Source organism: Megascapheus bottae, chromosome 6 (assembly GCF_031878675.1).
Source record: "Megascapheus bottae isolate mThoBot1 chromosome 6, mThoBot2.hap1, whole genome shotgun sequence".
Taxonomy (NCBI): Eukaryota; Metazoa; Chordata; class Mammalia; order Rodentia; family Geomyidae; genus Megascapheus; species Megascapheus bottae.
This window is the reverse complement of record NC_143514.1, coordinates 32,077,926-32,105,247: the sequence shown is the minus strand read 5'-3', so window position 1 is coordinate 32,105,247 and position 27,322 is coordinate 32,077,926. Positions and strand designations below refer to the sequence as shown.

At 40.1% G+C, this 27,322-nt stretch overlaps 1 protein-coding gene and 1 long non-coding RNA gene across 2 annotated transcripts in view; one reads left to right on the top strand and one right to left on the bottom strand.

Annotated features, from left to right (window-relative positions):
- Positions 1 to 27,322, top strand: part of St6galnac5 (ST6 N-acetylgalactosaminide alpha-2,6-sialyltransferase 5) — a 176,363-nt gene that overhangs the window by 131,223 nt on the left and 17,818 nt on the right. The window contains exons 3-4 of the mRNA XM_090334591.1: positions 15,742 to 16,151; positions 22,852 to 22,959. Of these exons, the coding sequence (XP_090190717.1) occupies positions 15,742 to 16,151; positions 22,852 to 22,959 (518 nt within the window). The remainder of the gene's footprint in view (positions 1 to 15,741; positions 16,152 to 22,851; positions 22,960 to 27,322) is intronic.
- On the bottom strand, positions 10,484 to 15,571 carry LOC150061618 (uncharacterized). Its single transcript, XR_016535841.1, has 3 exons — positions 15,395 to 15,571; positions 10,633 to 10,803; positions 10,484 to 10,554 (listed from the first exon to the last, which is right to left on the bottom strand). It is a non-coding gene; the product is annotated as an uncharacterized LOC150061618 (long non-coding RNA).

Sequence of the window (27,322 nt, the reverse complement as noted above, 5' to 3'; positions counted from 1 at the left end):
TAGAGAGTCCCAGACTTCTCAAGAATTGATTTCCAGAAAGATCATTATTCTTCAAGATGTTTAGAATAGGAAACAGTACTGTACATCAGGAGAGAAACTAACTAGAAACTTTCATCCAAATTCTAGTTCTAGTTATGGCCCTGATGAACCAGGTGACTCTGAACAAAATTTCCCCACCTCCCAGAGCTGCTCTTTCCATCTGTGCTTCCTAATGTGGTTCATTTTAAAGGTCATTCATATCACCTTGGATCTGCTTTACTGCTTACGGGGATTAAAAGGCCCAGGGACACCTTAGTAAGGAGAACTTCCTGCCTTGTCAACCAGAAGAAACCTCCTGCTTAGACCCTGTGAGCACTTGGAGCTGAGGAGCACCTTAGCTCCTCTCCTGCCAATTTTCTCCCTTTTCTTTCTGGTCCAGATGATTCTACACAAGGGCACACCATGGCTAACAGCACTTAAAATGGCTCTCTAAATTGAGGATATGGGGGGAGTTGGGAGAGATGGGAGAGAACAATGAAAGAGATGACATTCATTAAGATAATTATATGTATAAACTGACAAGCTGAATTAAAATTCCTTTGTACAACTACTTAAAATAAAATTTTAATAAACTATGATACATGCTAAAATTAATTAATTAATTGAATTGATCTCTAGAAGGTACATGCATATTCTCTGGGTAGGCTGCCTTTGCAAATAGAACAAAAGGGCAAACTTTAAACTGACAGGCTAAATAGAAAACCCTGTGTACAACTATTTAACAATAATGAAAGATTAAATTCTAACACTTTTATAAACAAAGATAACTAAAGTGACTTTCCAAGGCAGTGGAAATGTAGTTCTGGCTCTGGGTACCAAGGAAAACAAAACGTGCTGTTATGACCTCCACGTGTGTAGAAATTCTGTCTGGCTGGCTCATTCTTGCATCCTTTGATAATTCAGAAATACTTCTTTGAATGAATGCACCCAGATGTGTTAGCTACAAGTGCTAGGCTCTGAAGCATATTCTTAGCCACTGGGTCTCTCTCTACCACACAATTCTGTTGCTAATCTGATCAAGAGCAAAGCAATCAGGGGTCCCAGGTCATGAGCATAGGATTTGGTTCATTGGCTGAGCGAGGAAATTGGTCATCAGCTATTCAAGACCTGGAAAAGTCTGGGAGGGATGGTGCTGCAAAAATGTTCTTCCCAAAGACTTCCATTCCAAAGACAAAAGGTAATGAATGGTAAAACACAGAAGTCACAACCAGTGTCACAGGTAGCACCCATTGCAGGTTCATAGTGAGTCCTCGTCACACTTCTAGGAAGTAATTATCCCCAAAATGTATTGCCCACTCCTAATCACTTCAAGCGGTGTGTTCTCCTTTATACAAACGTGGATAGAAATAGATTCAGAATCCTTTACTCTTGAATATAAGACTTGACCCAGTTTCAGAGTGCCTGTACTCAGGAGCAAAGGGATAGATCTGCTTTCCCATGAGCCTCTTTCAATTGCTGGAAGCCTGTGCTTGACACAAGTGACCATTTATTGAGCATTTCTGTTTACCAGAACCTCAGCTAAATAGATAAGACAACGTCTCTAAATTGTCTGTAACCTGGTGAGGTCCACTGATAGGTAAGCCACCACCTCAAGAGAGCTGAAATAATTCCATGAGCAGTGGGCAAAAGATGAACTAAAGGGCTGACACTGGCAATGGAGAGAAGTGAGGAGAAATGGGAAAAACTCAGGATGAAGGACAAGAGGAGTTTGGTTAGGGAGGGGAAGGAAAAGGAGACCTATGGCTACTTGACTTGTAGGTTTCTGGATGGGGAAGCTAATGAGGATTGGGATTTGCAGTGCCTGGAAGGAATGGAAAGAAGCATACTTGGAGAGACTGAAGATGAGCTCAGCGTCTGGTGAGTTGATGGTGCGGTTGCTCTGTGTGGTCTAACTATAAAGCTCATGAGGAAATGGAATAACGTAGTAGATACCATTTAAAAAGTAAGGGAGTGTCATTGATTTTTTTTTGGTACTTTAATAATTTCCTTTTGTGTTTGAAAAAATTAGTTATTTTCAGTTCTGATCTCCCTTCTATTTCACGCTAAAAAAAAAAAAGATAAAAGAAAAAAGAAGCACTACATCAGCCTAAAGTGCAACAGATCATGGTGTAGGCTAGCTAGCCCAGTATGGAGTGTGATCTGTCAGGTCCTGTATTTAACAGTTTCTGCACGGTCTCTGCCCTGCCTTTTCCACACTGTCAGCTCTGAAGAACATTTAAGACCTGCAGCTTCAAAGTACTTAACCCTTCTGTGCCCTCTCAATGCAAATACTAACTAGAAAACCTCAGGCCTATCCAGTAATGAGCACAAAAATGAAAGTGCCTGCCCCTGCTCAATCTGACCAGAGACTCTCTACATCTTATACCTTCCAACCCCAAACTTCCTAGTAAATCAAATCCCATGATGGCATGTTAGACAACTATATTGGAGGTTCCAAAAATGATCAAAGCCTCTTCAAAACAGTGAGGATGTTTTAAAAGGTCTTATCATTCTCCAATTTTGGTTCAAGCTGGGAGAAAAACCAGAAAAAGCCAGAGTGAAAGGCAGAATGAAACACCTTTTCTGCCACTTCAAGAATTCCTCTGTTTGTTCATTCAGTTAACATTGATTGAGCCTTTCCTGTATTTCAAATACCTTCTGTGAAACACAAAGATAAAAATGTGATTTACGGTTTTGACTTCCCTGAGTTTTATTTTTTGAAACTAAAACCAACATCAGTCCTGAGGATAGCACAGAACAAGTGAGGCCAGTGAAGTAACAGAGTTGGTCCCAAAAAAGTGAAAACTTGCTGAAGAAATGGCTGCAGCCTTGAGGGAAGCATTCTGGTGACAGATAAACAGGAGAAAGCTCCTGTGTGGATGAACTGTGAGGCCTTCCCTCCTTACCACCAAGTATAGGTGGGGAAACTGAGACACAAGGATATTGAGGAGTTTGCCCCCAGGCCAGTGGCTGGTAATCAGTTGGAAGCAGAGCTAAGCCATATGTTTTTATAGATTGCTTTGGTGGGCAGGCAGCCTTCCTACGAGATCTAGAACAGGTCAGCTGTTGGTGGCTGGAGCAGGGCACTGACAGGCAGATTCATACAGAGGCTGGTCTATAGGCTTCATTGAGGACAGGACACATTTCAAGAAGCAGTTGATAGACCAGTTTGAGGGCATTTCAAATTCTTGAAATAAGTTGCTAAAAAAATTATGAAATATAGCCTTGCCTATATGGAGAGTTACAGATCATTGAGTTTGAGCTGTGATTAGAACTGAGTCTTAGAAAACATGGCCCATGAGCTCCAGCTTCTGAGTACAGTTAGGAGAAAGCAGAAGGAATGTCTGGCTACCTGATACCATACAGAGGGTTAAACTGCCTGCTGTCACAAACATGTTCACAAGATATATAATAGCTCCACAATGAGGTTCTTATTTATGTTGCAAGTAAATGAATGTTCAATTAAAAGTGTGAGTTTCTAATTTATCTCACCACAGCAGCTCTGCTGTCTTCTACATGTGACTTCTGAGCTCACTATGCCAGGCAGATGAAGGTATCAAAGGGAAAGATTGGGGAGGTAACTGCTTCTTCAATTTTTCACTCATCTCTGCTCTGCTCCACTGAGTCAATTCCACTGACTGCTTAGAGACATGAGAACCAGAAACAAAATCTCTGACACCACTCCACACTGCATGAAGAGGAAGCATGAAATGTGGTGCAGAGTTAGTCACTGCTATCATACCTGAGTGAGAAAAGAAAAGCATATTTCTTTCCAGCAGTAACTTTTCAAATAGTCTAGCACCTCATTTCAAAGTATGATTGAACAATGAGTTTTATGAGCAAATGAAGCTTAAAATAGCATAATCACAGTCCCTCTTAGCACCAAATCTTATTTAAATTATTTTTGAAGGTTCCAAATTGATTTTATACTTTCCCACCTAAATGAACAAAGTTTAACTTAAGCTTTTTTGTAATGACTTAGAACACCATACGAGGAATATGTAACTTATAAGACCAGTTGGCATTTGAGTGGTGCTATAGTTCTCCTGAACCGAATGCCTCCAAGATTCCCAGCTGTTCTGCTAAATTCCCTCTTTAACCTTCCTGATTTCTCAGAATTTTTATAGCCATCTTATCTCCTCTGTGCTCCTAATTTTTCCTTACAATTTTGTTACTTATTAGTCTTTCCCCTCTGTAGGCTTGCTTTTATTCTTAAGTATCTCTGATCCCCCCCATTCTTCCCACTCACTTTGCTTTGCACAGTCAAGAAAAAACACTCATGCTTAGGTGTAGCATTGTCCAAGTGCCAACCACAGCTCTAATTCTGTGTCCTGGAGAAATTTACTCTCTGAGCCTGTTTTGTCAAATATAAGCACGGGAGGCAATTCACATTTTATACAGGCTTATCTCAAGGCTGAGGCAATAATATTAACATACAGACTTCTCTGTAAAAATTAATAGTTACTATTCTTATTGTGTTAACATTTTTTGAATTTTTTATTTTTTAATTTTTTATTGTCAGGGCAATATAGAGGGATTTCATATGCCAAGTAGAAAGTGTATTACTTCTCACACATTGATACCCCTTCTCATGTTTTTGTCCCTACTTCCTTCTCCCCACCCTTCCCAATCATCTATTCCCCCCCCTTCCCTTTCCTATTTCAAATAAACTTATATACAATATACCAGGTAACAAAGTCAGATGCAGTAACAATACGAGATTACACAAAGGGCAACAAAAGAGAAGAAAAATAGCATAGTGCATTAAGAACAACAATCACACAATATAAAGCACTTGTTTCCACCCTAGAAAACATGGTGGCTGGAACAGGGCACTGACAGATGGCTTCATACAGAGACTGGTCTACAGGCTACATTGAGGACAAGACACATTTCAAGAAGTGATTGATAGACCAGTTTGAGAGTGTTTCGAGTTCTTGAAATAAGTCACTTATGTGCCTAGGTTTTGAGCTATTGTAATTCTCTGCTAGGGGAGACCTACATGTGTACTAATTATTACAAATGAGGGAAACCACTGAGCCTACGTTCCTTTGGGTATTGCTAACTTCACTTAATATGATTTTTCCCAAGTCTTTCCATTATTTTACAAATGGGGCAATGCCATTCTTTCTGATAGCAGCATAAAATTCCATTGTGTATAACTACCACATCTTTTTGATCCTATCACCTACTAAAGGGCATCTAGCATTTTTGAGATATGGCTTCAATTGGCATCATCAATATAAACAGAAACAGCCCATATGACTCCAGGACAGGAAGAGCCAAAGGACACATCTCTATGTTGTGGAGAGCTAAATCTGACTCCTGTAAGTCTCCAAGAAGTCCTGGAGCTACAAAGAAGCTGAAAACTCTAATATAAATGGGTGACATCAAAGGGAGAATATCTTAGAAATAAAGAAGATTGGGTACAAATCTTTATGCCAACAAATTAGAGAATCTGAAGAGATGGATGAATTTCTAGCCAATATTAACATACCCACATTGAACCAAAAAGACCTAACTCAACTAAACAAACCTATTTCAAGCACTGAAATAGAAATAGCAATAAGAGACCTTCCATCCAAGAAAAGCCAAAGGCCAGATGGATTCACAGCTGAATTCTATAAGGTCTTCAAAGCCGAGCTCACACCAATACTCCTCCAGTTCTTAAATAAAATTGAAAACAAAGGCTCTTTGCCAAACTCGTTCTAAGAAGCCACTATAACCCTCATCCCCAAACCAGAGCTTCATCAAAGAAAGAGAACTATAGACCCATTTCTTTGATGAATGTTGATGCAGAACTTCTCAATAAAATACTGGCCAACCGTCTTCAGCAACTCATCAAAAAACATTAAACACTATGGTCAAACAGGATTCATCACAGGGATGCAAAGCTGGTTCAACACATGCAAGTCAATTACTATAAGTCAACACATCAACAGGAGCAAGGACAAGAATCACATGATTGTCTCAATAGATGCAGAAAAGGCATTTGACAAGATCCAACACCCCTTTATGCTAAAAGCTCTGGAGAAACTAGGAATCCATGGAACATTCCTCAGTATAATAAAGGCTTATGACAAACCCACAGCTGGTATTATACTTAATAGTGAAAAGCTAAAGTCATTTCCTCTAAAATCAGGAACGAGACAAGGATGCCCACTTTCTCCCCTCCTTTTAAGCTTAGTATTAAAATTCCTAGCCAGAGCAATAAGGCAAGAAGCAAGCATAAAGGGGATCCAAATAGAGAAAAAGGAAGTGAAAGTTTCCCTCTTTGCAGATGACATGATTCTGTATTTAAAGAACTCTACAGACTCCACTCCCAAGCTACTTGAGCAGGTACTTGGCAAGGTAGCAGGGTATAAAATTAACCCTCAAAAATCAGCTGCCTTCCTATATGCCAACAATGAGAGGAACCAGGCAGCAATCAGGAAAGCAACTCCATTTGTAACAGAATCAAAGAAAATAAAGTACCTAGAAATTACCCTAACTAAGAATGTAAAGGACATTTCTGATGAAAACTTTAAAACCCTGAAAAGGGAAATTCAAGCAGAACTGAGGAAAATGGAGAAAACTCCCATGCTCCTAGATTGAAAGAATTAGCATTGTGAAAATGGCAATCTTGCCAATGGCTATCTACAAATTCAATGCAGTACCCATCAATATCCCAATGTCATTCTTTAAAGAATAGAAGAGGCAATCCAAAATTTTATATGGAATAATAAAAGATCCTGTATAGCAAAAACAATCTCAGCAGAAAGAACAGTGCAAGAGGAATTTCAATACCAAACTTTAGACTCTATTACAGAGCTATAGTAACCAAAATAGCTGTCACAAGAACAGGCCGTAGGATCAATGGAATAGAACTTAAGACCCAGAAATCAACCCACAGAACTATGGCTACCTAATCTTTGATAAGGAAGCCAAAAAAAATAGAATGGAAAAAAGACAGCCTCTTCAACAAGTGGTGCTGGCAGAACTGGTTAAATATGTGCAGAAAACTAAAGTTGGATCCTTCTTTGTCACCCTACACCAGGATTAACTCCAAATGGATCAAAGACCTCAAAGTAAAATCAGATACACTGAAAATTTTTCAAGAAGGAGTAGGAAATTAGGTCTCCTTGGCACAGGTTGAAACTTTCTTAATAAGCTCCCAGAAACACAACAAACCATTGCAGCACTATTTACCATAGTGAAGATATGGAACCAACCTTAATGCCCCTCAGTTGCTGACTGGATCAAGAAGATGTGGCATTTATACATAATGGAACTCTATTCTGCCATCAGAAAGAAATGGAAAGACTTAAGAAAAAATCACATTAAGTGAAGTAAGCCACACTCAAAGGAACATAGGCTCAATGGTTTCCCTCATTTGTCATAATCAGTAGAAACCTTGGGCTCTCCTAGCAGAGATTTACAATAGAGTAAAACCTAGATACATAAGGCCATATAGGATGATGCTAAATGAAAGGACCTCCAGGAAATAGAAACAAAAGCCATATAATGAGTGATTGTTGTCCTTAATGTACTATGTTATCTTCCATCTCTTTTGCTGTCCCTTGGTTATCTCATATTGTTAACAGCATTTCACCTTGTTATCTGATATATTGTATATCTGTTTATCTGGTTATTTGAAATTGGATAGGGAAGGGGGGGAAACAAGATGAGGGAGGGTGTGGGGATGGAAATTGGGAACCAAGACATGAAAAAGGGTATCAATATTTGTGAAGTAATGCACCTTCTATATGGTGAATATCATGTAACCCTTCTATTCATTACAGTAAAAATGATATGAAAAAAAGAAAATTGGGCACAAATCTTCCCTGTTTCAAAGAAAACAAAAGAGATAGAAAAGAAAGAAAGGAAAGAAGGAAGGGGAGGGAGGGAGGGAGAGAGAGAGAAAGAGAGAGAGAGGGGGGGAAGGAAGGGAGAAAGAAGAAAAGAAAGAAAGAAAAGGAGAAAGAGGAGAAAGAAAGAAGGAAAGCAGAAAGGAAAAAAGAGAGTGAAAAAGAAAGGAATGTGAGAGTGAAGGAAGGAAGATAGGAAAGAAGGGATAGAGGAAGGTAGAAAGAGGGGAAAGGAAGGAGGGAGAAAAAAATCTAAACCTTGAAATTCTGAAGTCCTCCATCTGACATTCTTTCCCAGACTTCTACAAGGAGCGGAATGTCTCTCTTCCTGCCAGGAATCTGCTTTATTGTGTTTTCCAGGCACCTGCTAAGTGTGGCAAAGACAGCTGTGAACTTGGCAACTTGCCTAGGAGTTTCCATTACATAAACAGTAGGTGCTTAATAACTGTATGTTGAACAAATGGAAGGAGAAACAAACAACAGCAACAACAACAAAAAAAAAACAATGTGACTTTCCACTAATGCAAAGCAAGCCATTGTGTGGCCCAGACGAGGCATCCTGTTTAGCAGGATGAAAGCAGGTGGCAAAGTACCTGCAAGGCATGTACATCACAGCTAATGTCCATCACAGTCAGTGAATGTGGACCACCAAGCCTGTGTCACAGTTCTGTCCTAGCCCCGTGTCTTATGCCAGTAGCTCATCAAGATGGAGCATATAGAGCCTGCAAAGTGAAAAATCAGGAATTCATTTGCTCATGTGTTTCCAGCTGAAATTTTGAGTTGTTATCCAGGTGGTAGATCACCAGCATCCCTCTCCCAGAGCCTCTAAAGGAATCCATGCAGTAAACAGATCAGCAGCTCAGAACCTACATGGACAGAAATGATTAATTTCAAGAAAGAGGTGTACATGAAGCTCAGTCATCACTGAGTTTGAGGTGAGAAAGCATGGCAGGTGCTGTGAGGAGTCTCTTATCCCTAAGAATGAAGCTATGAAAAAATATTCACAGCTGGTTCTCAGTATGTGCCAACCATAGTGATTTTCCAGATGAGCAAACCAAGGCTGAGAGTGTCCCTGTATATAAGTGACAGAACTGATTTGGTCCCCAAGCCTGCCTTCCAGGTACCTTCTACCCTTTCCATACCCATGCTATGGATTCATTTCTGTAGTCACTGAGATATGTGTTCACATCTGGGCTACTGACATCACAGCTCTTCCCCTGCATCCCTTAGCTACACATGGACCTCCTATGGAATTCATAATTCTCTTGCCCTTGGGCATAGTTTCTCAGTTATCTTCCCAGATTTGGAGTCCTGCTTCTGTGAATCCTAGACTCCTTTCAAACATAGTTGGAGAGAGGCCAATTTTGTAGAATCAGGCCATGCGGCCACATTTGAGACCACCTTATGCTAATGAGGTGTGCAGCTTTCTGTTTGTTTTAATGAGCACAGAGACCTTTATGTCCGACCTCCTCTCAAGGAAGTAATTGCATGCGAGTGACCTTAAAGAAAACACCTCAAGCAGTTATAGGAAGATGGCAAGTGGGCCAGCTACCACTGTGCTAACATTCTCTGGATACAGAAGGATCTAGAACATCTCAGACATGCCCCACGAGACAGAGAAATATTACCTACTGCTTGCTGAGAAAACAGATTACCCAAGAAGCAAGAAATCTCCTCCTCCATCTCTTGAGCATGTACTCTGTGCCATACACTGAGCTCTGTCCCTTCCCTTGCATTCATGTCAAGTGGCAGGGAACAGAACATGAAGAAATAAAACTTCCAATCATGGAATATTGTGAGAAGTAGCTAATGGGAAAGAAACAAACAGGATGGTGACTAGTAATTAATTTTGCTTCTTCTTTTCTCAGCTGATAAAATAGACAATGGTGAATTTACCTCTCAGGACTGTATACACGATTAGGTTAAATGATGTATGTTTTGTGCTGGGAACAGTGCCTGGCACACAGTTTGAGCATCTTATTAATGTTATGAGTGGTCTTTGTTTTCAAATGAATAGAGGAAAAAGTCAGAGAAGGTCTCCTGGAGGAGGTGACTTTTCCAGTAAGACCTGATAGATGAGAAGGAGGAAAGCATGTGAATGATCAGGGAGGTGTAGCCTGGAACTAGAGAAAAGACTCACTTCTCTCAGGAACAGAAAGCAAACTGGCCATCAAGTAGACTGGAGAATGAAGAAAGAGGGGCAGTGAAACATGGTGATAGTCTGAAACAAATAAGACTGACCAGAGAAATAAATTGAGTTTTATTCTCCAAGTGGATCACAGTGGTATGAGTAATGCTTTGAGACTACACAGTGCTAAGACTGTTGGGGCAAGGTGGCAAAATGAGGAACAACAAGCACCAGGTGGAGATGCTGTTGAGACCTGGTGGTATCAGAAAGAATTCTCACACCATGATTGTCTTTAAAACACCCAGTTTTCAAAGCCTTCCTCTCAAACACCTGGAAGCTAAACACCTGAAATTCAGATATTCATCCTACCTTTTCCTCTCTGAAAGTTCTGGAAAGAATCCTTGGGTACCTTCTCCAGCGGTGAGGAGTTCGTGGCATTCCTTACTTCATAGGTGCCTTATTCCACTCTACCCTGGACTTTCTGCATCTCTTCAAATTTGGCAGTAATAGGATGTAAGGTATGACCTCATCTTGATATTTCGAACCACAGCTTAATTACATCTGCAAAATCCAAAGAAAATCAGTCACAGGAAGCTTGGATCAGGCCTCCCAAATATCCACAGAGAAGAGGGTCCTTACCTGTGAACCTTGGAAGGGCTCTGCTGCTTGAAATTCACCCCAGTCACTGAACTTCTGGGGCAACAGCAGCCTTGTTATGCATAAAGGCTTTGCACAGGGCTGGAGAGGTACCAGGGGGTACCTGGCCGCTTACTGCAAAGAGGCAGGTCGCTGATACAGAGGTGGAAAGCCCTGCTGAGAGAGGCAGCCTGTGAGAAAGAAATGCCCCCTCTCCCTCCATATACTTCCACAAAATGACGTGTACTTTTAGGTCTATCTTAAGTGTGCTATTATTTCATGATTATTTTGTGAGTCTCCAGTGACTCTGAGTAGATAGATTTTAGGAAGGAGATCGTAGACCCAGCTCTTATGCTGCCTTGAGCCTTTGACCTTGAGCAAATATCCTAACCCCTGAGCTTTGGCTTCTTCCGTTAAGATGAGAGCACTCCTCAGCCCAGTGGGTCTCAGCATGAGGAATGGATCAGAATTACGTGGTTCAAACACAGGGCTTCCAGTCCTACCTACATCTCTGAAATTCCAGCTTGGGACTCATCCTGTGTGGGAATAATCTGTGGGAATTACTGACCTAGTGTAAGATCCTAGGGAATGCATTTACATTGTAGCATGTCTAAACAAAGTGAATTGTTCAGTCTTAGTTAGAAATTTTTCATTCAATTCACCACTTATACTATTTGGATTTACCACTCCAGACCTAAAGGCTTCTTTCTTGCTTTTGATGTAGGCCTTCCATCCTTCTCTAGCTACTGGGCTCTTCACACCCAAGATCCCTGAAGAAGTCAGCTGAATGCTCGCTCAGAGTGCAATAGAATTGTCTGCTCTTGATTTCTCCTATTTCATGTGGAAGGCCAGGCAAAATTAATAACACTAGAAACCTTGAAATAATGGTAAAAATAAATCCATAGAAAGATATTCAACATCACTCATCATTCAAAAATGCAATCTCAAACCACAGTGAAAGATTTCCTCTCATCTATAGCTATAATTAAAAGTAGATAGTAGTGAATGTTGACAAGAATGCAGAAACATTGGAACCCTTATACGACTGTATGTGGAAATGTAAAATGGAGTAGCTACTTAGGAAGGCTGTCGAAGTTTTCCTCAAAATGTTAAAATTATAATATGAACCAGGAATTCCATCCCTAATTATCTTCCTAAAAAAAAACAACACAAGGAGTGTGTGCACATAAAGATATGTGTGTGAATGTTCACAGCACCATAGCAACCGGGGAAGAAAACAGCCCAAGTGTCTATCAACTAGTGAATGTATGGACAAAATGCGGTACATTTATACAATGGGATGTTATGGCATTAAAAAGAAACAAAACACTAATGTATGCTACAAATAGATAAACCTCAAATTTACACTGAGTGAAAGAAACTAGACACAAAAGACTCTGCAAGAGGTGGGTCATACTTATATAACCCTAGCTACTTGGAAGGCTGAGACTGAGGGCCATGTTCAAAGCCAGCACCGACAGGGAAATTCTTGAGACTTTTTATTTTTCAAGTCCATGAAATGCTTTTTGTTTGGTTGGTTGTGGGGCTTGAATTTAGGGCCCAGGTGCTATTTAACACTCTTATCTCCAGTTAACAACTGAAAATCCAAAAGTAGAGCTGTGACTGAAGTGATAGAGCACTCGCTATGAGCCACACAGCTCAGGGACAATGCCCAGGACTTGAGGAACATCTGTCTCCACATCCATCCCTCTTAGCTGACTGACAGTTGGGTAGAAAACAAAGGGTAGACATGGGAGGGTTTTGTGGCCCTAAAGGCTTGTGGGTGGGCTTATCACTGAATAATAGGAAAGAAGCTTCTTGGAAGAGTAATGTTTTTCTAGCAAATCACATTAAATAATCAGCGTGGCTTTCACCAAGAGTCAGCCTGGGCAAAGATTGACAGCTAATAAAAGCCTAGTAATTACAGGAAAACATCAGACTGGAGGGGGGGGATTCTTGAAACACCTGAAGCCCTTTAATATATCTGATGTTTGCTCCAGACCAACAGGCAGTTCCCAGAGCAAGACTGGCCTCATTACTGAGCTAATGGGCATTATGCTTGGAGGTACCTTTCCCTCTGCCAAATAAATCAGAATTTTAAAAAGTGAAACCTGATACTGCCGGGCTGCAAATGTTTACAAGGACATTGCCGAGTGTTTTAGGTGTCAAGTTTAATTTGACTTGGCCTGTTCTATTCTCTTAAGAAAGGCTCTGGAGGCATCAGATGGGGCACAGAGAGAATTCCGTCTTCTCTAGGTCCTTGGGCTGTGACAGAAATCAGGCCTTGATTTCCTAAGCAAGCTTGCTCAGGGAGGAATGGTTCCTGTCATCACTGCCAAAGGGCTTTTCTGTGATGAAAGTTGTCATGCTTTCCAATTCCCACATTAGGGGGCGGAGAAGGGGAAGATTTTGGCTTTTGAAATTTTGTTTGGGTTTTTGTTGCTATTGGTTGTTTTGTATTTTGTTTATTTTATTGATGGAAAGAGGACTCAGGGGAATGGAATCACACATTCTATAAAATACTTTGAAATAGTCTCATGCCTCGCTCGAAGTTACAGACACTGTCCTGGGTTCTGGGATGACAGACAAGGCTCACAGACTGTCAAAATACAAAAGGGATGGCTAAAAAAAATATAATAACAAAGCAAAAACCTGTGAATCTGTTCATCTACATCTGTAGGTCATCCACTTCCCCCTGAAAGGCCACTCACTGGCCTCCCACAGGCCCTTGTGCAGCTTGTTTGCTTGTCCGTGGGGGCGGACTCCACAGCTCTGAGCCTCATCAGCCTGGAGAAGATGTAGCTCCTCCTTGTACTGTGGATTTTCCTGGGCATTTTTCACCTCACAGCAGCTCTAATGACCTTGGCATCAAGTCTTACACGGGATTAATAACTGGCTGGGCTTAATAGCCCTCACTGTGTCCTGGGTCATTTTCCCAGCCAGCCATTAATTCCAGGCAGTGCCCTGAGCTCTGACCATTATGGGCTCCCTGGGCTGATAGGCTGCCCTGAGGCAGCAGGCCACAGCCTCCTTCTCTGCAGACAGAAGTTTCTAGGGCCTACTCCCTCCTCCCTCCACAGCTTCAGCACCAAGGCAAGAGTTATAAACCAATTGATGTTTAAGGTATCATATTATATATGTACTGTATATGTCTCAGGATGTAAGTTTTCTCCTAGGACAGAAAAGGCAAGAGTTTCAGTTCCATTCACTCATAAATCCACCCGTCCCTCATTAAAAGCTTTGTAGAAATCAGGACAGAAGAGAGATTACCAAGACTAAGGTGACCTAATGTGGCTGCCCATATTTCCAACCAATGAATGGAGAACTTGACCAAATAAAACTTTTAAGGAAACTATCTCAAAGAATGAACCCGAATGCTATGAGGAAGAAGCCAGAGAGGTCTCGCTAGAGGCCTCTCTGCTACATTCAACTGAGAGTCACTCATTGTCCTCCGTCCTCCTCCACGGTGCTTTTTCTCCCAGGTAGATAGGAAAGGCTGTGTTAACTTTTGCCACGTTCTGCTTAGCATCCTCAGTGCTTGAGGGAAGACCATGTGACTACTCCATCTGCAATCTTAACTCACCAAGGGCTGAGTAATTCCATCCATACCAGTAAGACACATGGCAAAGAAAAAAAAAAAGAATTTACAGTGGTTGACTCTCCATTTCTCAAACCCATGTGTCAATTACACCCAAAGAGTTCAGTACAAATTTAGCAAGTACTTACAAATACACTCTACACTAAATGGCAATCTCAAGAGCACTATCATTTATTGAATGATTATGATGTCAGGTCCTATGCTAAGAACTGAGTTCAACCATATGTAATTGCTATTTATGCAGATCATATTACTCATTTCAAGTAGTTCAGTCTAATATTGTGCGGATCTTAATTGGCTCCTTTTACTAGGTAGAAGGGCGAGTTTTCTTGTTTAGCAATAAAGAAACCATGGTTTGTGGAGTTCTGTGACTTGCCAAGTCTCCGTAAGCTGATAGCTGGAAGAAATTAGGATAGACTGACTTGTCCTGTTACAGCTCAGAGTCCATGCTTTTAAGCTCCATTCTGTGAGAGAAGTATCTGTCCTTGGGTCCTCTCAGTCAGGTCCTGAAGTCACAGCCATGACTCAGGAAACTCCCACAGTAAATACAAGACTGAATATTTGCAGAATGAAATTGAATCCAACTTCCTAAGGCCATTCAAGGAGTCAGTGAGTCCTGATCAAAGTTAACAGAGAAGGGCAGAGGCTCTGGACTAAACCTAACAGTGTGGCTTTCTTTCCAAAGACCCTGATTGTCATTTGCTTTGGCACTTAACTGGCATTGGCCTCAGGCTCTACTTTCATTATCTTCTAACAATAACTAAGAGATAGTTCTCATTAAATGTGAACAGAGGGATGTTTAATTTGTTAGAACATAAGTGTCCACAAAGCAAATCATTGGTTCAGGGTATTGAACGCAGCACTGCTATTGGAATTGTCCCTGGTGGCACCGCATGGCCAGGGCTTACCTCGTGGCACATGTTTGTTGCAGATGAAAGAAGAAACCAAGCTCTGCAATTCCTGCATGAGATCTGGGGCTCTGAACTTGAGGCTTTCTTTACTTGTAATCTGGGAGGATTCCATTCTCCCCCTTCATCATGATGTCATTTCCAAATCAGGCATTAAAGGGATTACAATCCCCATGTAGCTTCTCATGAGATTCTAATGTGATGTTTACTCAGGGTGGACATATTTGAACAGCATCCAAGACCATTTGTAAGTGCTTACCTTTTCAATAAGATGAAGAAGAGCATTGAAACCATTGTCATCAACTGGGTGATCGTGGTGGTACAGGCCCATAATCACAGCTTTGCCTAGTTAATATATCCATGTGGTTAGTGAATGTCAAAAAAAAGGGTTAGCCAGCATATATTAATAGCAGCTCTCTTTTTCTTGAATCTGAACTTTCTCTTGGATCACCAGTTTAGAAGAGAATGTAAGGATCCATGGGGTCATCACAGACGGAATATAATCAGGCATGCCACACAATGGAAATTCTAAATCCACTGGTGGCAGGGAGATCACCAAGTGAGCTCAGTCCTTTGTGCCTGATGTTGCCTCCTCCATCCTTCTAGCCTCTGAAAATGCACTGCAGGGACTGCGCGCTGGTGACCAGCTCAGGACATTTGCTACACAGTGGCCAAGGCCCCCAGATTGACCAGACAGAGTGTGTCATCCGCATGAATGACGCCCCCACCCGCAGCTATGGGCACGACGTGGGCAATCGCACCAGCCTGAGGGTCATCGCCCACTCCAGCATTCAGCGAATCCTCCGTAACCGCCATGACCTGCTCAATGTGAGCCAGGGCACCGTGTTTATCTTCTGGGGCCCCAGCAGCTACATGCGGAGGGATGGCAAGGGTCAGGTGTACAACAACCTGCATCTCCTAAGCCAGGTGCTTCCCCGCCTGAAGGCCTTCATGATCACGCGACACAAGATGCTACAGTTCGATGAGCTCTTCAAGCAGGAGACTGGCAAAGACAGGTATGGGAGAATTGCAGAGGTACAGGGCCATTGAGGATATATCTCGATTGGTTGGTTCGTGTTGCACACTACTGTTCATGGCATTCATGTCATAGACGGGTCCATAGAGCTCGCCTGTAGGGTGGGTTATCTGTCCATCTTCTTCCATCCCTACTTCCACCCTCACCCAACCCTGCCTCCACTGGCTGCTCAAACCAAATTTATAAAGTAAAATGGGTAATTCAGGGCCAACTCCCTACTTTGAGGAAAAGGCTATGCAGCCAAATGCCTCCTTCTGCAAAGTAAGTAGCTTTATTGCAATTTCATTGGCTCATATGAACACTACCAGAAAGAATTGTATGGGTTTATTTTTTTCCTATTCAAAGACAGACATTTACCAAGCAGTGGCCAGTGTGTTGAGAGTCATCTGTGAGAAGGTAAGGGTTCTGTGCATGGAGAGCAGGAAACATGCCAGAGTTAGGACAATGTTGTCCAATCTACCAGTGAAAACTCAATGGTAAAACATCAAGTCACTGTAATGATCTCTTCTTCCTCTAAAGGAATAAAAGTAGAAAGTAAAATGGGATAGAAGGGACAAGTGAGTATTCATGGTATATAGTAGGGCAAAGTATTATTTCAAGAATTTTATTTCTAATAGATAAATGATGGCTAGGAGACAGCTAGCTAGACAGAGATGCATATATGCATATATACATACATACATGCATACATACATGTACAAATAGAACAAAATGTTCTAAAATTATCCATGGATAGGCTAAAACCCAATGAATTATATACTTTAAAAGATCAAATGTAAGATTAATATCAGTGTAAAATGCTTTTCTCATTAGAGATTGAAAATTATTGGTCTAGGTAAAGGAAAGGCTTTCTAAGAAAAGTAGACTGAGGCTGAAATGCAGGCGGTTAAGACTTCTCCAATAAACGATGAGCTGGAACCTTCCAATGAGACCAAGGGATCAAATAGGAGAAACCCAGCAGGAGCTGGAGAAAGCCATCTGTCTGCACCCAGGACCTAGAGGTTTGACCCAGCATGAAGTCAGGAGTGAAAGTCACAGGTGACTCATTGTGACAAGGGAGAATGGTAATGCAGTCCAAACCCACAGCTCTGGTTCGCAATTCTGGCTCTCTCATTCTCTGCTTCTATGGCCTGGATAAGTTCCAGCTTTTACAACCTCCATGACTTTACATAAAAATAGCATAGTGATTACCAGTTCTCACACTGACAACAATTACCCTTCGGAATTCCTTAGTTCAAAAACACATACTCTAACATTACTCTACAATTAGTGGTGCACTTCACTCTCCTTATAAGAACTGTTATTGAGTCAATTTCTTATCTTAAAAAACAAAAGACATAGAATAAGTAAAATGGGAAAGACAAAATATTAAACAGACTATTCGGCTGGCACAGGCAACCTGCTCTTGGAGAACAGTGTTAGAGAAAAAATGAAACCTAATGCTCCAGAATTCTTTGTGTAGAAGAATGATTTGTATTTTAATGCTACTTCCTTGGAAATTTCAAAATAAGTGAAAACTGTTTCTTCAATAGAAAACATTTCCACTCTCTTTTGTTTAATGATTGTTTGCTAAATGTAAGTATTCCTGAAGCTCTGCTGCTGGGTTAGCCATTTAGGATAATTGCCCATTGTTCAGTATTTCTTCAAGGGACTGCACTAAGTGGGAGAGAGAGACTAACAGACTCAAACTTCCTACCCTTCTAATACTTAGTATTTTTAGGAAATGATCTCACAATAAGACATATTCTACGCATCAATAAATTCTGGCCAGTAAAAACACTATGCTCACAGCATATTTTTCAGGTAATAGGAGGCCTGCATCCTTTTTACCATCATTCAATCAAACCCCCAACTAGGGAAATCACACTTATCACTTTACAGCATGTCAAAAATGCATTACTGGGTCAGGTGTGTGGCCTGCTGGTGTTGTGGTTGTCTAGCCTGCACGAAGCCCTGGCCTCAACTTCTTAATACCGCATTCACAGAAAACACCGAAATTGGTTCTGAGTTCAAGCCCCAGAACTGGCAAAAAATAAAATGTATTACCCCTCCACTCCCATCTCTGCTGAGCTCTTGTCTCTAGAGAATTTTCTTTTTAAGGTTAGTGTTAAAGATTATAAAGTCATAAAAGTAAAATTAAAACATATAATAAAATTTAGTATTATATTGGCTTTTCATGTACATTGTGTAGAGTACTAGCAATTGAACCCAGATCCTTGAGCTTGCTAGGGAGGTGCTCTACCACTTGAGCCATAGACTTTTTGTTTTTAGTTTCATTTTAAATTGGTTTGCTAGCTACTTTTCTCAGGGCTGGTTTCCATATTGGCAGATAGAAGGAGCATTACTTCACACACATTGATACTCCTTATGTTTTTGTCCCCATTTCCCTCCCCCCCCCAACCCTTTCTCATCTTGTTTACTATACTATATCTACTTTCTTAGTAGCTGGGATTCCAGACGTACACCATCATGCCCATCTCTGATTTTTATTATTATATGTCTATATTCTTGACCTGCAGCTCCCTGAAACCTAAAATTAGAAGCAAAAATTGGAATAAGTGCCCCCCAAACATAACTATTTCTGTAAATGAAAGCACAAAGTATTTCAGATTAAAAATTTATCTCCTCTATACATGAATTTCTTGAAAACCAAAAAAACAGGGACATCTATTGAGGATACAAAAAGGGTAAAATATCAACTTTGCAGAACTCATGATCAGAACATTCATTTCAAGCTAATATTCTGAAGAAATGAGATAATTCAATAGATTTTGATTTATAGACATTTCCACTCTACTTAAAAGTGAAGGAAAAGTGACTAGAGAACAATCTGTAATTAAGAAGCATGACAAATGGCATAGATGGTCAAGTGGTATTCTTTGATATTAGAAAGTAACTGTACTTGAAAATAACTTTATAATTGAATAAGGGTGCATTAGGAAAATATGATTCAGAACCAATATTATAGTAATTAGATAAAGGAAGCATAAATGAAATAACTGCAGGAAGAATATTTCCATGGAGATTATAAATGAGATTCTGGTGGAGCAGAAAGGCCTTTAATTGTAATTTAGTGTGCACTATAGAATTATCAGCTCAGTGTGTTACTTCATCATATAAAAGAATATCTGATAATTTTCCCTAATAAGCACATGACAGCTCTTCATATTCTTTCATTATAGCTGATTAAGTGTAAAAACAGTAGATATTCCTTTTCTTGGAAAAAGAGTTGAAATCTTTTTTAGAAAGTCAGTACAAAGCAGTTGTATTTCTATTGTACATGATCCCAAAGGGTTATTATTTAGGAAGTTTGAGGAATTTTAAATGCCACTTAAAGAAACTATTGGCTTTCGTCTCCTTACTCCTTCACTTTATATTCTCACCATTTTAACCCACAAAGTCCTTCTCAGTAGTTACTTCCTCCTGTATTTTAGGCTCTGGCTTGTGATCTATTCCATATCAACCAAGTAAAAGCAAACTTTAAGGGGAACCTCTGCCCCTGGGAAAAGACCTCTCTGATGCTGCCAGTAGCTATAAAAGCAAAGGGCATGTGAATATGATTCCCACATCGGTACCCTGGGATAAAAGTGAGTGCTATTTTCTTTCTAACCTAGTTAATGCTCACTGAGACTAGGTCAAGAATAACTGGGCAATGCTTTGGAAGTAAAGCCAGTCTCTAGCTTAAGGGAAAGCACTTCCTCCTCTTCCCCTGCACCCTCAGTCAGTACTGCTCTATTCCAGCTCCTTTAGCTTTAAAGGTCTTAGGAAAATAGAGCTTTGGTAAGAAGGAAGGGAGATTGTTTATACCTACATAGGCTGGAGGTTTCAGAATCATATACCTACTGCCCCAACCACTGGTGATAGCTTCTACCTATCAGAAGGCCTCAGAAACAGAGCATAGCAAAGATTTTTCTCCATGAGTGCTAAAAGGCACTAAATGGAATGGCTGAATTGTTTGCTTCATTTGCTCAAGCTAGCAGCCAAGAGAGGAGGAAAGAAGTTCTATGTGTTCACATGCCAAGCTGGATGCTCTTCCTGGTGTTCTCTCATTCCATTCTCAGCCCAAAGAACAGAGTTTCCTGTGCCTAAGTTACAGATGACAAATTGTCAGAAGTCGGCAGCAACCTGCCTCAGGCCATGTGACTGGTTATAGTAGAAACAGGAAAACACTTGCTGGGGTCTAGATCGTAACTCAAGGGATACAGCAGCTAAGTCCTCAGTTCAAGCCCCGTACCATTAAAGTCCAGTTAAATTAAAAATAGACAGACAGGGGCTGGGAGTTTCGCCTAGTGCTAGAGTGCTTGCCTAGCATGCACAAAGACCTGGGTTCAATTCCTTGATACTACCTACATAGAAAAAAGCTGGAAGTGGTGCTGTGGCTCAAGTGGTAGAGCTCTGGCCTTGAGAAAACCCAAGAACAGTGCTCAGGCCCTGAGCCTAAACCAAGGACTGGCAAAAAAATAGACAGACAGACAGACAAAAATATTTCCTGATTGAACAGAGGAGAAAATGAGCCAAGAACTTAAGAACTAAATTTCACACCTTCAAAAGACACCTCCAAAATTGCTTTCTCCTCCTCCTCCCCCAACCCTCACCCCTGTGGCCCTTATGTGAAATAGGAATCATGTAAACTGCTTATCAAAACATCTTCCTTCCATCTTCTCAAAGAGTGGTGCTACATATGAAGAGTAGAAAGTTCTTTCTGCAGCCCTGTAATTCACCTCACATGTGATGTTATGGCTGTGCAAAGTCAGACAGTCTGACCTTGGGGATAGGTGTTTGAAACTGGCTAATGAGGCATGCCATCACACTGGAAAAAGGCAAAAGCAGCAACCCCCAAAGAATTGAAATTAATAACCACAGCAGCTTAGCTTGGTAGACCAAGTCATTCTGACAGGGTCAAACTAGACCTTGATGTCCTATCTCCACAATTACCCTTGGGCACACTGTGGAAGCCCAATAGAGATGGCTAAATGGGTAAATTAATGATAGGGGCTCAGATTCATTCCTTACATTTATGAATTTGAGGTCTCTAATAGAAAATTTTCAGAGACCTCCAAATGTTCTTTGGTAAGAGTAAAGCAAATGCTCAGATAAATACAAGCATTCCTTTGGCTCCTTTCCTCTGGTCTCAAGTCTTCTCCCACATTCTGGTGCTCTCTCAATGGGAAGACATCAGTTAAAATGCTGTATTATTTACTCTACTTGAAAACAAGATTTGACCTTAAAATTGATTAATTAAATGACTGATCAATAGATACAATCTATGTTTATTCATATTCAAATTGTTCATTATCTAGTTTGCTGGGGATACAAGAATTTCTAGCTAAGTAATCAAGTTAATAAAGAATTACCATACTAAAGCTGTCATCTTTCAAGAGATTAAGTTGAAATAGCACTCACGTAAGCATGTAACTATTAATCATCATCTTTGGTGATGTTGAAGTCTCCTGGGCATCAATATCAGGTATGATGTGGCCCATAAGAGATTTCAGTTTAGTAAAGTTCATATAGTTTATCAAGATCAATATTAGGAAGCTGGAACCTGTATTGCCAGGCAGGGGCAGGTGAAATCAAGTTGAGTAGATAAATTGAGAGAGGAATAGTGGGAAAAGGTAGTTATAATATTCAATATATATATGTGAGAGTGGAACCAAGTAAATTTCATGATGGATGTAGTTGTGAGTAACAAAGGAGAATGACAAAAGAGTGACAATGTACTTGGCATTTGCCCAGTCATCCAGAAACAAGGACATAATAAACCCACTAGCACAACAATGTTCATTGCAGCACTATTTGCCATAGCAAAGATATGGAACCAACCCAGATGCTCCTCAGTTAATGATTGGATCAACAAGATGTGGTACAATGGAATTCTATGCCATCAGAAAGAATGACATCGCCCCATTTATAAGGAAATGGAAAGACCTGGAAAAAAATCATATTAGGTGAAGAAAGCCAGACCCAAAGGAACATAGGTTCAGTGGTTTCCCTCATTTGCAGTAATTAGCACAAACCTTGGACTCTCCTAGCAGAGGTTTACAATAGGGCAAAACCTAGATACATAAGGCCATACAGGATGAGGCTAAATGAAAGGACCTCCAGGATATGGAAACAAGAACTATATACTGTGTGATTGTTGTTCTTAATGTACTATGTTATTTCTCATCTTTGTTGTCCCTTGGTTATTCTCATATTTTCACAGTATCTTACCTTGTAATCTGGTATATTGGATATATATTTATTTATTTTAAATAGGAAAGGGAAGGGGGAAAACATGATGAGGGGGGGAAATGGGGACAAAGACATGAGAAGGGGTATCAGTGTGTGTGAAGTAATGAGCCTTCTATCTGGTGAATATAACTGTAACCTTTCTATTAATTACAATAAAAATATATGAAAAAGAGTGACAGTGACCATGGTGCATTGTACTCAAAAACTGACCTGTTAAGTTGAATTTAAATCACTTAAAGGTAATTTAAAAAGTAAAAAAAAAATTAAAAGTTCTGGGTATTTATCAATGAGGGAGAGACAAGAGAAAGAAAATATTGTGTGGGGAAGAATCTATGGAGAAGATATCTGTTTATACTTAGACTGTTTATAATCCAGATCAGATTTAAGCTGAACATGGGTCTAACCACTGCTTTAGAAGTTGCAGACTTAATTGTTGTTCCTTCCAGAAAGATCTCCAACACTTGGCTCAGCACCGGCTGGTTCACAATGACGATTGCCCTGGAGTTGTGTGACAGGATCAATGTTTATGGCATGGTGCCTCCAGACTTCTGCAGGTAGGGTTTATTCTGCAAATGTCATTCATCAGCAGTGTTGTGCTGGGTTTACAAATAATCTGATTCTGAATATCAACCACAAAACATGTCTCGCTATCTTCTTGAAGCAGTTAATTAGCATGTCCCAAGTTCAGGTGCTAAAAACAACAAATAACGTATAATTATGTGATATAAAAAATATTGGAAGTTTTCTTTGTGCTCCTGGAAAATTAATCCATCATATGGACTTAATTTATACACTGCATTCAGTGTATAAGCAGTCCAAAGTGATGTCATAATTGCCATAATATTAAAGATGAAGAGGCATTAAGAAATATTAGTTTTATTCTCAGATCATTTTTTCTAATGAATTACAGAATTGATTGCTTTGATGATGATGAGGCCTATTTTGTAAAATTTCAGTGTTCCTCTGAGGGTTGTTCTCTTGCAACTAGTAGCCTCAGATTGTACTCTAAGTTCAAAAACACAACCATGATTATTTTATGTATAATTTTAGAAGTCTCTCTCTCTCTCTCTCTCTCTCTCTCTCTCTCTCTCTCTCTCTCTCTCTCTCTCTCTCTCTCTCTCTCTCTCACACACACACACACACACACACACATTCTCTGCTTTTGACCTACATCCCTGCTGGTATGTGCTATCACATGCACAAAGTAGTAGCTAGAGTCTGGTTTGTGGAAGCCAACTTACAAACACTGGAGTAATTTAAATACTAAAACAAAGAAATATAGAAAATGTCATGTCCTCATTTTTCAATAGCTGGCATGTGGGTTCTTGCTCAGTCTTCATATAACCCAGTAATATGTTTAAACCTACACCTGAGTAAGCAAAAGCTACGATTTGGAAGTTTAAATCAAAAATGTGAAAGGAAATCATGCCAATCTTAGTTTTCTTTCTGTAGCTAGAACTAAATAGCATAGACTGGGTAATTTATTAAAATAGATATTTCATTCAATTCAGGGTTCTGGAGCTGAGAAGTCCAAGGCTGAAGAGCTAGACTTTTTCTGGTGAGGGCCTTCTTGCTGGTGGAGATTCTATAGTCTTGAACTGAGAAAGGACATAGTTAGAGAGACAGGGGTGTGAACAAAACAGTGCCTAACAGACCTACCCTTCAGATATCCCATTAATAGATGATTCATCACTCCTTTCATCCATTCATGAATGGATAAATGGATGGCAGAGTCCTGCTCCTAAGTCCTTAATACAGGTCTTCCCTAGTCCTTGAATCTTGGTTTAGGGCTTGATTTTAAGTTGAATCTCATTGTATAGTTTAGGCTTGCCTGGTCTCTTGATTTTCCTGCCTCAAGCTACCCAAATGCCGGAATTATAAATATGATCCACCACACTTGACTGGTCTCCTTTTTGAATATCTCAAATGCAGACTAAATTTCAACGTGAGTTTAGAGAGATGCTTTCAGACCATAGCAACACCACACAATGCCTTCACCATTCTGCCACATTTCTCCCATCCTTTTTCACCCAAAGATCAAGTAATGGTTAATAAACAGAAATATACTCATTACCTTACTTACATGATTGTAACCCCCCAAATATCACTGCCTTTACAATAAAATAAATAAATAAATTCAAACTCAATTTAGAAAAAGAAAGAAAGAAAAAAGAAGTGTGAACAGAAAGACTTGGGTATAAGGGTACCCTGTGCTGGACTACATTACCAAACTGAAGCTCGTGCTGGCACTTACCAACCTAGTGTGACCTTGAACAAGCTAAGTGTCTCTGTGACTGTTTCTTCCTCTATGATACTGAATGCAATGAGGACAATAGACTGTGTCTCAGATGTGGGTGGATTTAGATAATGTAATTGAAATGTACCCCAGAACATATGAGACATATTAGCAGTGGCTTCTCACCCAGGTCTTCATCACTTCATCCATAGCCATTGTTTCACTGTTTAACAACCATGTGCAAAGAGGAGGTAAGGTGGTATTAAAGAGAAAGCTGTCTTCTCAAAGCAACAAGCTAACAAAGGCAAAGGGAGTGGCACAGACATGCAGAGCATCATCAGAGCTGATGGTTGTACAGCAGATATAATTATGTAATATTGCCATTAGGATGGCAGAAAGAAAGAGCCTGAATAAATTGAAATGTTAATGACTTAGAATGTTCGAGGAACTATTCCATTTATTATGGAAGGCAAATGAAAGGCAAGTTAACCTGTCATTATTCTTACTCAGAGTTAGTCCATCACAACTTCATGTACACAAAGGTGAAAACAATTTATAGAGTGATACTAACTAGGAAATTAAGATAATGTGAATTGCACCATATGTTGCTACCAGCTCTGGGTTTCTCCTTTTCAGCTGCCATTGCAAAGGTTCAGTAGTTAGCAGCCCTAGATGCTTCCAGCAGCAACTCTTCAAAAGGGCACCTCTGTCAAAGCTCTCAGAGAAAATGGAGAAACTGAGTGTTACCTGGAGGGGAGGGCTTAGGGCTCAAGAGATCATCTGCTCAGGGGATGACCTCTGATTCCATTTCTCTTCCTGTCTAGTATCTACTGGCAGAATCATCATCAAATTCTATTTCCTCCAGCTCCTTATCCTTGAGGTGTGTGTGTGTGTGTGTGTGTGTGTGTGTGTGTGTGTGTGTGTGTGTGTAAAGGGGTTTAAGGTCTGGACTTTTGGCCTAGTGGTAGAGTGCTTGTCTACTATGCACAAAGACCCAGGTTCGATTCCTCGGTACCACATATTAGAGAAAAGCCAGAAGTGGTGCTGTGGCTCAAGTGGTAGAGTTCTAGCCTTGAGAAAGCCCAAGGACAGTGCTCAGTCCCTGAGCTCAAAGCCCAGGACTGGCAAAAAAAAGGGGGAGGCAAGTTGATGTGTGTACAGTATCAGCTATAGTGCCCTGCACACAGGGTTCAGGATTATTTAAAATTCACTAGTATTACTAAGAAATATTTTACTGTGAGAAGAAGTAAAATTGGCCAATAGACACATAATGAAATGTTCTGCCTCTCTGGCCATAAAGGAAATGCAAATCAAAAGAACACTGAGATTCCACCTAATCCCAATTAGAATGAACAATATCAAGAAAACTTGGATATGGCCAAAAAGGAACTCTACTACACTGTTGGAGGGAATGTAAGCTTGTTCAAACACTCTGGAAAGCCATGTAGAGGTTCCTCAAAAATACTAAATATAGAGCTTTCCCATGAGCAACTCCATTCTTGAGTACTTATTCAATACAACACAAACAAGTCCACACTAAAGCTACCAGCACAACCATATTCACTGAAGTATTACTTACTATATCCAAGATATGGAATCAACTCAGATGGACCTCAATGGACAAATGGATCAAGAAAATGGGATTCTCTACTCATTAACCAGAAAGAATGATATTGTGCCATTTGTAAGAAAATGGAAAGACTTGGAAAAATTATATTAAGCAGAGTAAGCCAGATCTAGAGAAACATAGGTTGCATGATTTTCCTCATTTGTCATAGCTAGAATGTGCCTGTAAATTTGCAAGTAAACTCACTCAGTAGTAAGCACGGGATTATAAATGAATTGACTGAAGCATAATAGATTTTATGGAGAGCACAAATAGTATAATTCTTTTAAAAAGACTAAGTCAAAGCCCAACAAAACAAGTACCCAGAAAGGGTACTTGCAAGAGTATAGAGTGGAGTCATGGAGAGAGGGGTAGAAGAGGGTAGAAGGGGTAGAGAGAGTAGAAGAGGGAACGAGAATGCAGTTAATAATTCATTACATGTACCACAGAATTGAGAAATAGAAGGGAAAGAGTGGGTCAAAGTGGTGTGAAGACATTGAAGTGATGACAGATCAAGATGCATTATAAACATAAACTGCTTTGCTAAAAGGCCAAAGAGTTAAATAAATAGCCTAAAATTAAAATAAGCAGGGAAGGGCTAGGTTGAGAGGGGCAGATGAGAATGTTGAAAAGGATAACATTAATCAAGATGCACTGTATTCATAGACTGCTTTGGTGAATGGAAACTCCTTTGTACAACTATTTTAAAATAATAGAAATATTCAAATAGACATACAAAAATGAGAACTATTCTCAACATTATTTTACAGTTACTCTGAAAGATATCAACCATTTTTGGTTGAAGACCCAAAGAATTGGATGTAGTCCTGGCCTCCTAGAGTCTCATAATAAGCCTCACCCACACCAAAATAATATTGAACTTGGCTAAGCCACTTACCATGTGGCTGTAAATGAAGGTATTTTGCAATTCTTATGAAAGGGTCAAATGACTTTTGCAAATGATATCCACCTCAAAGAATGAAAAATCAACTTGTATGTGACTCTTAGAGTCTAACTATTCTGTCTTTCGAGTTTATTTTGAAAATACTTGAGAACTACTCAGTCCATGTGTCAT